This window comes from Cygnus olor, chromosome 10, assembly GCF_009769625.2.
Source record: "Cygnus olor isolate bCygOlo1 chromosome 10, bCygOlo1.pri.v2, whole genome shotgun sequence".
Classification (NCBI taxonomy): domain Eukaryota; kingdom Metazoa; phylum Chordata; class Aves; order Anseriformes; family Anatidae; genus Cygnus; species Cygnus olor.
Window position 1 is genome coordinate 20668201 of NC_049178.1, and position 14140 is coordinate 20682340.

Here is a 14140-nt window from a genome sequence, read left to right on the forward strand (position 1 = left end):
ACATAACTTGTTCTGTCTGGTGTCGTCAGTCAGAAGAGGTGGCAGGATGGCAACATTTCACTTTTGCTTTGTGTGTTGAAAGTAAGAGCTGTACTAAATGTATTCCGCAGAGAGAAGAGAGAAATTCAGAAAAGGGAGGAACACAGTGGAAAGGGGCTGCTAGGATGGTGCCTAAAAGACCTGTCCCAACTGGGTCTCCAGCTGATACCGCAACAGCTAAGGCAGAAAAACCAGGGGCACTGGTTTGAGCATGTGACATCTGAGATCTTTACCGTAGTTCTTTACATCTGGATACACAACCTAGCTATCAGCAGCCCAACATGACTGGCTAGCTGACTCTGTTTTTGTTTTTCCCCTCTTTCCTCCTCTATGCCAGATCTCTCTGCTCGCCACCCTGATAATGAGATGCCATATGCGGGGAGTTGGGTCAGTTCCTGCATTCACAGCTTTCAGGACCAGAAGGCACCATTCAGCAATTTAACCCGACTTCCTGAGCAACGCAGGGCATCTCGCAATTACTTCTGCGCCACGCCGAATAAACGCGGCTTGCCTAAGCTCCTTCACGTTGATGTTCGCCGTGGTGCTGAGCGCTTCCCCAGCTGGGTGCTGCTCACTCCTCACTGCATTGCCCTCGCTTGGCACCTCCCTGTCTGGTGGGAGGGCAGGCTGGGAAATGACCCAGAGGAGATGTGAGGTGCTTTGGAAAGTGGCATCGGCCTGGGCAAGTTAAACAGCCTGGGGTTTGCCACCTGTCCATCCTCTGAACTTGGAGAGGGCTGGAAATGGAGGAGGCTTCTGCTTTTAGTGTGCAGTTTTATCCATTTTTTGGTCAAAATTTCGAAGCTCCATGAGGTTGAAGAAAAAAGGATCACTTTTTTTTTAGTGTTTTTATGTGTGCTCACACATGTGCAGCTTTTTCTGATAAGGTTCTTTTCCACCCATTTTTAACTTTACAATAAGAGATGTTTTCTGTCCTGTATTGCTGAAGTCATTACTTGGAGGAGACCCCATCTATGTGAACTGGAACCTCCGCCTGTCTTTCAAATGCATTTCAGCCCTTTTCAGCACTTCTGTTCTAGATGTTTACTACATAGTTGAGTTTAAAAAAAATAATGAGAAAAGCAGTCCTGAGGGTTCCAACCTAAATGAAAATCTTTGTGCATTTCCTCAAACCGTTTTCACTTTTTTTTTATCCCCAATGCTAGGTGTCTGAATTTTCCATGAGAGGCAGGATTAGGCAACTTTCATCTTGATTTTTTTTATATTTTTAATGCAAATGAAAATAAAACTTTTATACCTTCTTTAAAACCAGATAGAAAAGACAAAAACCTCTTCCATATGTCATTAGGTTGAGATGAAATGAGTTCAGGCTTGAGCTGTCGCTTGCTGTGGTGGTTTTTGAGGTGGACACCTCCAGTGTTGAGTCAGATGAAGACCATTCTGGGAAACACACACAGCCTGTGTTGGGGAAATGGATGTTAGAGGCATTACAGTCACCGACAGGTCAACGAAATTGTAGTTCTCCTGTTATGGCTAATGATGAGTGGTTTATTTGCCAGCCTTGTGGGAATGGAAACTTAAAAGGAAGAGGGTTTTTGTACAGCAAATTGAAAGGAACTTTTGCTACCGCTAGTGAAAAGGAAAAACACCGTACCCCTCTCTGACCCTGCCACCCATTACGTTTCAGTTTAAAAGCCGGCCGCTTCATGCGTGCCACTCACCTGGCCTCTCCGAGTGAAGTGTCTTCCTGGTCCGTGAGCTTACTGCCCTGTTGCCCCTTCCCCCCAGAACTGTCACTTTTCTTCTGGGTGCAGAACTGAGGTATACGGAAGCACAAGAAATTTAGCAAAATTACCACTTCAATCTTCTCTCCCTATTCAATCCTTCTTGTGAAGCATAAGCTAATATTGTGCTTTTGCAGTACAAAGGATGGTGCAAAGACTAGTGCAGTAGCTATAACTGAATAATTCTTTCCTGTTTTAACCCATTTTGATGTGAAGAATAACAATTTCAGTATTTGGAGTTTATATTCTTACTGAAAGATCGCTGAAAGCTATGGTAATTTGGAATGATCCACCGGAGCCTTGCCAAGGCCAGTGGTTTCTGCTTGCAGATGAGTTTGTGAGGCTGGTTCTAACATGCTGATCTATTTATACATGCTGTCTGTGCTAAAGTGGGAAGGCACAGGAGTTTGCAAACTGGAATGTTTACTTTTCCCTTCTTCAATTTAAGTTGGAAAGATCAAACTAATTCAGCGCTGATTCTTCTTCTCTGCTGGTTTTCAGCCCCAAAATGTACATGCAGGTTTGATTAATTTGGGGTCATGACATAAGCCAAGTCCAGTCCATCGTCTTGCTGCAGTCATATCCACTTGACTTCCCAACTTCAGTCTCTCCTTCTTTGGAAGGAAGGTGCCCAATTTCTCTTATAGAGATTACATACAATTTATGCGCTGTTGTTGATGAACTTAAATGAAAGAGGTATTTTTTGCTTTTCTCTGAAGCAAGTTGTCCTGGCAGTGTTAGAACGATGTGCCCAGACTCCCTGATGACTTGATATGGCTTTCCCAGTATCCAGCCTACAAGCAGCCAAGGGTGTACTCAGCGCGGCACGATGTGCAGGAACTATGTGTTCCTCTGCATAAATGAGGGTCTTCCTGTTAACTTTTGATCCTCTGGCTTAAATACTCTGTGCTTCAGTTTAGCCAAGAAAGAAATGGTTTGCATGCTTGTGAAGTTTCCAAGAGAGGTGACAATGCAAGGAAATGGCGTACCAAAGGCCGCGTGAATTAGCCAGGAGGAAAGTCCATTAGGAGGAGGACGGAGAACGGTTCTTCCTGGCCAAGGAGCCCCTGCCCACGGAGCACCACAAGGGAAGGGCTCGCTCCTCCGGCTCCTTCCTGTGAAGTAGGATCTCTCCATATTTAGCCTCTTGGATCCCGACAGCCTTCCTCTCTCCGCTGTGTGTTTCCCAGGCTACAGCGGATATTAGGTTAAACCACCATGGTCGCTCTCCCAGCCTATGCTTGATTTTTCTGTCTAGTTCGTGTGCCCTCTAGGCAGACATGGGCAATCAGCTGCAGACTTAATTTGGTATTGCTGTATCGTCAGAGTCTTATTTCTTAGTGTATGTTCCTGAGAAGTTAAATCAATTTACCCACGATTAAGTAGGCAGTTTGATTTGAATGCTTAGGTCTCTGTTGTATGTCTAAGTCCTACTTGATAAAAGTTGCTTGTCTTTATCTGTTTCAATGTGATGATCAGCATTTTAAATTTGAAAAACTGTCACCGTTAAGTTTATTTCATTGTTCATGTTTGGTACTGTATTACATCTCTTATCTTAGGAAAAATGTTTATAGCTGTGAATCCATAGGAACCGTTTTTAACTAGTGTTCGAAGTCTTTTTGTGACGTGCAGCACTTGCTTCTTCCTCCTCCCCGCTGGGGATGCGTGTGCTATGTTCACCGTGTGCAAGTCGCGGATGCCGTGTACGTGGTCTGAACGAGCTGCCCAAAAGTGCATTATTTCTGGGTGGCAGGCCTGTGTGCACCTGCAGCTAAAGCTTTTAGCTTGTGCCTTTGTGCTCATGCAAAGTAGTTTGGGATGTTCAAAGGATACCTGCTAAATTTTCAAAATGTAGCTCTTTTAGGAGCATGGTGGGTGGCTGGGAGGGTGTAAATGGTAATTATGCCATAATTCATTTGTGATGATTCAGCTGAAGTTGAGTGGTTTGCTATTTCCCTTCCCCTAAGTGTTGACCACTAGATTTCTGTTGGGATGAAAGTATCTTGAAGAATGACTAATTTTTCTGCATTTTACTTTCAACTAGCTGCCGCAACCTCCAGAAACGGAAAGCTCGGTAGAGGTGTGTCACTCACCTATATTTGTACAACAGCAAATATTGGTGTTCTGAAGTAGTCCTGGTGGAGTGTCTTGTTGATAGAAAAAACAGCTGTGAAATGTGTGTCTGAGTGGTATAGACAGTGAAAAATGAGCAGGTTGGTTGAAGTGCTTGAGTCTGATGCAGCCATCAGCAAGACAGACTGAAAATACACAGAATCACGTAAACCAGTCCCAAATATTTTGTTCCTGCAAAGTAAGGGACCCAAAGGACAAGTGGTTTAATGTATCCAAGGTAGTACAAGCCTTCTAGCCATTTGTCTTGGGCTTTTAGTGCAGGCACTCCTTGAGAAGTCTCCTCTCAAATCTCCCCTCAGCAAAATAAGACTTCATTTCTATGATTCCCTATAAAGAATTTTGGTTTCCCCTTATCTTACATATTTAAAGCCTTTAAGGAAATAGAGGTAAAAAAAAGAAGTTAGTGGAATTTTCATAATTCCAGAGCAGCTGGGTGTCCCGTTTGAAACTGTTAATTGTCACTTCACACCAAGAAGGTTCCTAGCTCTTTAGTGAATTGGATATCTAGGAGCATTTCATTTATGAGACACGCCAGCATCAGGTGGCCTAAGGCAGATTTGAAAAAAAAAAAAAAAAAAAAGGAATGTGAGAATTTACGAAATCTCAAGTTCTTTTGGAATTAATGGGATGCCTGGAGGTGGCATCAATAGATTTCACATCCGGGTGCTGTATCAGTGCAAATTTCAGTGAAACAACAATGAAGTCTTAATCTAGGAGGACGTTGATTCTCTGATGTATTTAAGTGTGAAGTTTTTATGTATGTTTTGAAATAACAAAGAAAAATGAAGTTTGTGATGCTTTAAATCTTTGTACTTGTAATTTTTGTGGAATAGTACTTAAATAGAAGCCAAAACTCTCAGTGGTCATAGAATGACTTTGAGATGTCTGGAAGATGGCTCCTGGTTTAAGATGGGTCCCTGTATAGAGTGGTTTCAGAATATTTCCACATTTTCAGAATGCTTCAAAGCAACAAGAACTTGAAGTACTTTAGGTTTCCAAAGTGGAAGTTCAAGTCTGTACGAAGTTCCTGAAAATTTACTTCCTTTACATACCTAATACCTAAAATATGAGAGACTTGATTTGGAAATAGGCACGTGCCAAGGGACTTCTTCCAATAAATCAGTGAAATCTCTACTGAAGTCCACAGCATTGGAATGAAAACCCTGTGGGTTTTGTCAGAGGCCCTCCACAATCTCAAAAGAGCTTCCTTGACCACAATCAGACATGTTAAAGTGCCTACACTTCCACCAGAAGTGTGTGTGTGTACGTGTGTGTATATGTGTATATGTATGCATGGGCATAATGCATGGTTTGAGTTCTTGAACTGTCGTGTGGTACCTGTAAAATTAGGTAGACTCTGTATTTTCTTTAAGTCCCTGAGAATGTGTTGGCATATGTGCATGCCATGGTGGTCTGCTGGCGAGTGTCAGAGCAGACTGGTTAAGTACTGTGGGAGCTAATTAGGGGCTGATGTTTTATTTAGTTAGCTTGTCGGTTGGTCTTCCTCATTTCCCCGTTGCTTTCAGCTGTGACTTCCCTGAATATTTTCCATGAGTGCAAAGATGTTAGTGTCTCTAGTGTTGTTCTCCTTTAAAATGAAATTTCTGCGTGTACAGCAGGAGCTTGATCAAAGTCTACCACAGAGGCAACTGGAGGATCATAGAAGGGTATGTACAGCAGTCAAGCACATTCAGAACTAATTCTCTACCTTTTCCTTTTAAACAGTGAAGTTTAAGTTACGTAAGACACTTCTGTGGTTAACTGTTTGCCAGTCTGTCAGAAAATCCAAAACTAGCAGCTGTGCTTACAAAACAGGGTATGGGGGCACTTTCTGTTGTGTTCAGTGGAAGGGGCAAGTGCTTGGCTGCTCAGGATTAAACCTCAGATCCTGCTCTAGTCTGTTCACACTTCTTAAAGCACTCCCTTTGGTGATGATCGCAAAATTACAGTGAGATTATTCAGTGCCTGTGGAGTTTGCTTGCTTTGGCCCTACCTGCCCCCTTCATAAACAATCAAGCTGCCAAATCAACATTGTTAGCACATTTCTTAATTTATTGTGCTCTTGTAGCTCAGAACAGAAAAGTAGCAACTCCTAACTGCTACGCTCTTAAATTTTATTAAAGATTCCCCATTTTACAGGTCATAACAGGTTTTTGATAACACCTGAACTGTATATTGCATCTGTTTTACCGATATGTTTAATACCGTTTGTATGTTGCTTACTGTTAGTTGCTGATGAATGCAGATGAAACTGAATGCTAGTAGGTAGCATATTTGATTTTTCTCGCTGCCGCCAAACATCTGATATTTGTTTGCATATTGTACACGTCAAAGTGGTGTATAACAGTAACAGGATGGTTAAAGAACTGTTCTGAAGCCAAGCAGCACAGCTGAATTAATTATAACATTTCTTAACATTTTTCTCCTTTATTTTGATCACATTTTCATACGCTTATTAGCTAACACAGTGTTTTTGAATAATTTTATAGTAAATGGTGAAGTTTTTATTCCCAGTTAGAATTTTAAATGATACCGAATGTGGGAATGGATTGCCAAACCTCTGAAACAGTGGATCAGCATGCTTTCAGACTAAAACCAGCAAATGCTTGATAACGTGTTTCCACTTGTATTTTCTGCTTGCTTGTCCTGCTTTGGGTAACCACAGGCACAGACAGCAGAGGTGCAGCAGGTCTGTCCGAGGTGCAGGAGCTCCGCTCAGGTCTCCCCACTCACGTGAACCATTTTGAGCATGGAATAGAAGTTACCTTCTGCTCTGCAGTGGGCTAGGAGGAAAGCCTAGGGACAATCCCATGAGCTTGAGTTACCCTTCTGGACTTGGGATGAGGTGGAGCTTACCAAACAGCAGTTCTTGTAGTCAGATGTGCGTTTTGATCTTTGTAGTAAGTAGTAAAAATTCCTGCTTTTAAATGCCAGTTGCTGTGACAACTGCTAGTCAGCTTAACAGAAGAGAAAAAGGTAACGGGAGAGCTCAGCTGTGACTTGGTTTTGGCATAGGGCTCTGTAAGTATCTAGTTTCCTCTCTAATCAGTACACATGTAGAAGAAAGATGTAGTTAAGGTGTCGGGGTTTTTTTTTTTTGCTTGTCTTGGCCTTGTTCTGTCATGTATCTTTCCTTACCTGCCAGACTGAGAGCAGAAAGAGTGGGTAAGGCACTACAGCGTGTACTAAACACTATCTTGTCGTTGTCAGTCAAAGTAGCTCCTCTGGGATGAGTTTGCTGGGGCCCTGGAATTAGTCTCTTGCCTTTGCCGCATGTTCACAGTTTGGCCCAAGCAGTGACAGCAAGTGGATGTCCCTTGGAAAAGGACCGGTTTTCTTCTACTTTTGTTTCCAAAAGAACTTGCCTTTTTTTCTTCCTTCTGACTTTTGGAAGCAGCTGGTTGGAAAGCTCTCTTAGTGCTTATCTTCATCTCGTCTCCCTGTCATTTCCCCGTCCCCATCTGATTCTGTAAAACGCAGCTCCCGCGCTGCAGCCCTCGCCCTGCCGGGCGGTGGGAGCGCCTGCTGGCTGCCAGGGCACGAGCTGCAGCCGCGGGTGGGCTTCCTCAGCTCGGGAGCGATTTGGTCGAGGATTATTAGTTTCTGACAGGTTTTTTGTCTTTCCAGCGCACGGGGATGTAAGGCTTTACCTAAGCTATGTTCTGTGAGTGCTGGCTTCATCTCAAAAGCAGTCTGGCTGCGGCAGGGCTGGGCTCTGGCTGAGGCAGCTGGCGCACACACGCGTTGCTCCATTTACTTACGTGTGTTTTAAAGGCCTCTTGTGAAAGTTTAAGGAAGGAGGCTTTGCTTTTTTGACAGCTAATATTGAGCCCTGTAGTTGATGACATTTTGAATCCACAGCCAGACTACTAATTTGGTTTGAAATACAGCTGAAAGTAAGCATCAAGCGTGTTTTGTCTGAAATCATTGTTGCCTAGTTCAAATTTTTTGGAGTCCTCAGGAAATAAATCCCATGTTCCCTCTCCGACAGCGGCTCAGTGTGGCACTGCTGCAGTCACAGCACACCCCCAGTAGCAGAGCAGCAGCTCACAGTTAAAACAATTACCTGTCTCTCTTAATGCACAAAGGCCTTGTAAAAATCTGTTAGCCCAGCCGCGGTGTTTCTGCATCTGCCTACTGCTGGCGGTACAGCCGGCTTTTCTACCGCTCTCTAAATTACCGGGGATTCTTGAGAAGACTTCAGCGAGCACAGCGCAGGGTCCGCAGGTTAACGTTCAACCTGGGAGCTGCTTGGATCTCCTCCGACTTCTGCTGACGGCAGCAGCGCGTGCTTTGCGCAGCCGTGCCGGGTGTCCCCGGGCCGCGCGGGGCTGGGACGCTGGGGTTATCCGAGGACCGCTGCCCCGCGGTGCCCGCGGGCTCATGTGCTCGGGTGCTGACTGCTGGCGTGACGGGGAACAAAGAGCCGGGGCGCGGCGGGGAGCGCTCGGGTCCCCGCTGGGTGGCTGGCGGCGGTGCCGTGCTCCGCAGGCTGGTGGCGGGGAGGGAGAGGGGAGTGCCGTGCTGTAGCGCTCCGGTGGGCGGCAAGAGAGGCTAGGTCTGAGGAGATGGGGTTGCTTGCTCAGATAACCGGTTCTAATGGGAGTATTTCTCTGATCCTCCTCTTTATTTCATCTTGGTGCTGTACAGATTTTTTTTTTCACACTTAAGACAGACAATAGTCCTCAATTTGAAAAGGAAAACAAAACAGGCTGAAAATAAAATCTGGCTAGAAAGCATTAGGAAAATCTGGACTGTAGCTGTTTCTGGTGCTGGGAACCCTTAATCTTATTTGAGCCCTGTGCAACCTCCCAGCCTGCCTGTGAACCCCAGGGGATGCCCAGTAGATCTTTCCAAATCTCCGGGGTCTCGGGTCCCCCACCTCGCTGCGAGTAGGCTCATGGTAACAGCGCTCCTCCTGTACCGCGTGTTGCTGGCGTATTTCTTCCCTAAGCTCGAATCATGACTTGGTTATCCTCTTTGAATCAAGGGTGAGGCCCTCAGGCAAGTCTTGGTCAACCGTTACTACGGCAACGTGCGGCCTGCGGGACGGCGGGAGAGTCTCACCAGCTTCGGCAATGGCCCCCTCTCAGCTGGCGGCGCCAGCAAGGCCGGGGCAGGAGGTAGGACACGGCGCGTCTGTCTGTCCGTCCGCGCGGCCCGTCGGTGTCTTGCACGTCAAAGTCTTTTCCCCTCAGACTTTTCCCTTACTGTTCTGTTTCTGTGAAATACAAAACAAACAAATGAAAACCAACAACAACAAAAAAATTACCCACAGCGGTCGGGGAGGAACTCTTAATCCCACGTTTTCCCTGGCTTTGGAAACTCCAGTGTTTCAACTCTCCTTGAGGGATTTCACTTTAAGCTGAGCAGAACATGGCTCTCCTGTCTCTAATCACGTAAACTGCTTTTTCCTTACGCAGATGAGAGTAGTGTTCTTGTTTTCCTGACTGCATTTGAGAACATACTTCAGAGTTAAGGAGGCTGAGCTTTTTTTTTATGCTTTCTAGAGACTTTCCTGGGGTGTCTTGGATTTTGTAGTCTTGCTTTGAATGGATGTACTTAGGAAATCTGATCAATTTAACGTTTGCAATAATACCTGGGAGATGCGCTCATAGGGATGTCAGATTAACCATATCTAAAACAAAAGCATTTTGTTGCATTACGGAGAGATTGCAGGGTAAGATGAGCAAAAATCAGGTTTGAAGTCAACTGTAGAGTGCAGTTTATTTAATTTGAAACCATTGCTAAAAAAGTCAGTTAGGCATGTTTTCATCAAACACCATTCAGTGGGTTTTGCCTCTAACGACTGTCGGTAATCCCGTTGAAGGCAGGTCTGATCAGAAACAAACAAAACAAAAAAATCCCTCCCTCATTTTTAAGTTGAGCTGTAATTACATTTGCCTTTGCGTAGTGCTGCCTGCTGTGATACTCTTTCGCTTTCTAGATCATTTTGCTTCAGTTCTTGTTCTTTCTGCCTCTTCTACCAAATCTTGTGTGCTTTATCTTGTTTGATCTGTTTCATCCATGAATTTTTATGCTTCTGTAATTGTACAGAAGCATAGCGTTGGCTTTGCCATCTGCTGGAATTTGTCTTGCCTTTTCTCCATCACTTTGCTGGTACCACTGAGCTTTTACCTCTTTGTATCTCTGAATCCATTCTGCTTCCAGAATCCTCTTTCAGTACACCAGCCCTCTTTCCAACTTCTGCTAGCAGTGAGGGTGATAGTGGCAAGAACTATTTCTGCTTGACAGCCCGAGCTTTCTTCTTCAGGACTTAAGAGCCTCGCACACATTAAAGCAGCATTAAGTGCCCGTCGTATGATGCGTCCCATCTGCCCTCTAAGTTAAAAACACTTGCAGAAATGCCAGGAGTTGAGTTCATCACTGTTAATAAACATGTGCCATTCAGGATACTTAATAATTTAAGCCAGAAGAGAGGTGCCATCACTGTAGGGTAGCAGGATTTGAATCTCAGGCTGTCATGATCACCTTTATAGGAGGAAGCTCTGGATCAAGTTCAATGAGCCGAGGTGAGATGAGTTTGGCAGATGTCCAGTGTCATCTGGATAAAGAAGGTGCATCCAACCTGGTCATAGACCTCATCATGAATGCCACCAGTGACAGAGTCTTCCATGAGAGTATCCTACTTGCCATTGCCCTTCTGGAAGGTGGGAACACTACAATACAGGTAGGAAAATGGAAAACGTTAAGCTTCTAACTAAAACATGTCGGGAAGGGAAATATTTTTGAGATCCAGGAAACTTGAAGAGATTAAGGAGATGGGAGGGGAAATGAGTAAATGATCTTTGACCTGTAATTAAGGGAAATATCAGTGTCTACCATGCAAAAGTTAACTTATTAAATGTTTGCATGGGCACTAGGTAATTGAGGTATTTCCCAGGGCAATACAGAGGTATGAATGTATAACAAAACAGCTTTGTACCGTAAGTTAATATGACTGCTTTTACGAATAAGTTTAAGCAACTGCAAGATGCTTTGAGACTTTAACAACTATAGGTCTTACATTTCAGATCAGAATTTAAAATACCACTGTATGGCTCCATACCACTGCAGGCCACCACTGTTCTCCTGTTATCATGTTGTACTTCATTTCGGTGTTTTGAATACAAATTTGGTGTCCTTAAATGAGAACTGTACCTGGTATGGATTTTAGTGAACGTACAGCAACTAACTCGCTGCATTTCAGAAATAGGGTATTCTTCCAAACAGAAAGAAAACCTTATTACGGCAAAATATGACTACAAAGATTATTAAATATGTAATATCTAATTTTTTGACTTTGTGTTTGTTCTGCTTGCAAACAGTCTTGGACAATGGTCCTTGTGCATAGCTGTTCCAGAGTTTGTTTTCCGTTTCCTCACCCTCCTGCCATTTGTTTCATGCCTGAAGAAAACAATCAGTGATTTGTTTAAGAAGGTCAATTCTACAGGTTGTTACTTTCAGATAAATATGTTCAAGCATTTGATACACATACAGAGTTAGGCTTACAACTTGATACTATTTGTGCTGCAACCTAATGAGGAACAACTATTTAGGTACTTAAATCAGGATCCAGGTAAAGTTTTCGGAAGAGCTTGGACAAATAGGACTAAGAAAACCTTATATATGTGCCCCAGTGTTCCCAGTACAATATAACCACTCCCCAGTCCTTTATTTGTTACTGTCCTGAAAAGCAAACTACCCAAAGCATGCAGTTGGTCTCTGGTATTGTTGCAGTGGCTACAAGGGCTAAGAGCCACCACAATGACAACGTTATTCTTGCTAGACCTCTGTGGCAGCTTCTGTGATAAATGTGGAACAGACCAGCGGCAGTGCTCCACGTTGTGCTTGATCTAATATAACTGTGGGCAGTAGCCAAAGCAGCTAGTCCCGTTCTGGTTAGCTCTGTTTGTCCCCTCCTTTGTATGGCTTGTGCAGCTGTGGAGAGAGTTGATCTGATGGAAAACCAGCCTGCCAGCAGCAACAGATTCAGTGCTATAGAAAAGGTCTGTGTAAAACCTGACCAGAGATGTGCAAAAGAGCAGCACTTTCCTCTGGGTAGCACTGTGCGGTGAGACTTGATCAAGTGTAACATGAGGCTGAGTTCTGACCGGTTATAATTGATGATTATGATTAAAACTTAAACTGCATCTACAGCAGCACCACCTTGTTTTCACGCAAACTTCTGCTGAGAGGGGAGAGAATCTTTTCGGGTTCCTTCATCTCTTGGCTCTGTAATCAGTACCTTCTTTTTTCCCTGTATATGTGCTCTAGAGTGAAGCACCTTTGCAAAAGACAAAGTGGGAACAAAGCATTTAAAATCCCATGTCATCTTAAAATGCAGTCACAGGATTAACATTCCATGGGGAGAGTCACTCCTTTCAATTTCCTGCTCTCTTCAGATCTGAAGGAAGCTGAGCTTTCATCTTCCTCGCTCACAGGTAGCCTCAGGTAACCTCACACTGCTGTGCTGGAAGGAAAAACAAATACTGCACCAGCCTGAAACGGAGAGAGCCTTTGCTTGTCCTGGAACCCAGAACTAATGGAGTGAGCAGAGTCACTTCCCTGCTGTGCACGAATTGTTAGAGTTGGAAGCAGATTCCTTAGCTCCTTGGGTCAAAACAAACAGGGAAATCTTCCATCCACGTCCAGAGACACCTCTTTCACCGAAAAGCAAGGGTTTTTTTAGTTTGCATTTGCTGCCTATAGCTGCAGGTTGGGAGTCTGTGAAATAATTACGTGGTTAGGAGCGAGCTGTTGTCGTACAGTGGTTACAGCAAATGGCAGAGCTCTCTCGCACCCGTGCGTTAGGGTCCTGCCAGTTTATGCTGCACTCCTGCCTTTATAGACGTTACTTCCGACAAGCCAGAGTAACTATTTTCCATCCTTTCCCACTCAGGAAAAAGTGCTTAGTGGCTGCCTTTACCTTTAGAAAAATGTTCTGGGCAGCCAGGAGTTGCTTTGTCCATGTGTGTACGTGCTGTAATGGAACAGCGAGGGGTTGGGGATTATGGACCTAGTTGCTTTTGAGTACAGAATGTTTTAGGAACCAAATCGCTTTCTGATGCCTACAGCTAATGCTGTGTAAGGCTGAGGTCTTGGACACACCCAGGAGCTCTTACTCATGCATGGGAAGTACAGAGGAGACTTTATTGAAAATATCCTGTGAAGTGGTCCCAGTCCAGCAGCCTGACAGCAAAAGACAAAAAAGGAGGTTTATCAGTGCGCAATATTCCCTGGGTTACCTCTGCCTTGGTTAATCTGTTCCCCGGGGCCTTGCTTTGCTTGCACGATCTCCAGCACAGTCAGGGCCCATGGAGACTACCACAACATCAGTCAGGAGTGGCACTTACTCAGCTCTCTCATCTTTCAGTAGTAATGAGTCATGAAAGCCAAGTAAATAAAACTTTAATGTAGAAAAACACCAACCACAAAGCCTAATTTCTGGGAGAACAGCTGGCTCGACGCTGGTGAATCAAAGCGAACTTGGAGGTTTGCTCTTTAGTAAAATCACAATTTCTGTTCTCTATCTCCCCAAGTGATTGCTGAATGATGCCCAAGTTAAACTGGCATCTTGAGACAATAAATTCATGTAACCAAGCTTTTCTCTCTTCGCATAGTGAGCTGGCTTATCTGCTCACCCAGAAAATACCGAAGGCTCCGGCTGAAACCTAGCTGTTAGCAATTCTGCAGAGGCAGTACTCCCTGCAGGAGAGCAGTCACTAGCCTGCACAGCTTCAAATCTGGTGGTTTTTGTGAAGCAGTCTTTCACTACAGTACAGATTTAATAATGGTATAGCAGCGTGATGGTCTCCTATTTAGTAAGACTTTATTTCTACAAAAAGCACTGCAAAATTTTTTGTCTGCTTATGGAAACTAGACATGCTTATGAAACTAGGTGCACTTATGAAAATGAACCCAGTGCTCTCTGTGGTCTTTTATCCTGATCTTTCTCTAATCTGTATTCTTTCTGTGAGTTTTGCAGATCAGGTGGGGCTTCACAACCTCTGCAACCTGCAGAGTGGATTTTCTGAAATTCTATGGCAGTTTCCAGTAACTGGCAGCGGAAGAGTCATCTACAGTCACTGGACTAATAATTGTGTTCAATTTGCATCAGATACGTTTGTCATTGTGAAAGTCACCCTAGCCAAGTCGACTAGCTTTGTCTTTGGGCTCTAACAGAGCTCATCGTCATTTCACGTTTTTTTGGTTACTATTAG

The 14140-nt window shown here is 44.2% G+C and overlaps 1 protein-coding gene across 7 annotated transcripts in view; it reads left to right on the forward strand.

Annotated features, from left to right (window-relative positions):
* Positions 1-14140, forward strand: part of ITPR1 (inositol 1,4,5-trisphosphate receptor type 1) — a 169406-nt gene that overhangs the window by 99249 nt on the left and 56017 nt on the right. For 3 of the 7 annotated variants that reach the window (XM_040569062.1, XM_040569064.1, XM_040569059.1), the window contains 4 exons: positions 3829-3864; positions 5537-5584; positions 8908-9040; positions 10418-10608. The exons of 1 other annotated variant lie outside the window; for it this stretch is intronic. In XM_040569062.1, coding sequence (XP_040424996.1) covers positions 3829-3864; positions 5537-5584; positions 8908-9040; positions 10418-10608 — 408 coding nt within the window. The remainder of the gene's footprint in view (positions 1-3828; positions 3865-5536; positions 5585-8907; positions 9041-10417; positions 10609-14140) is intronic. 3 more of the 7 variants (XM_040569063.1, XM_040569065.1, XM_040569060.1) reach the window with 1 other exon arrangement.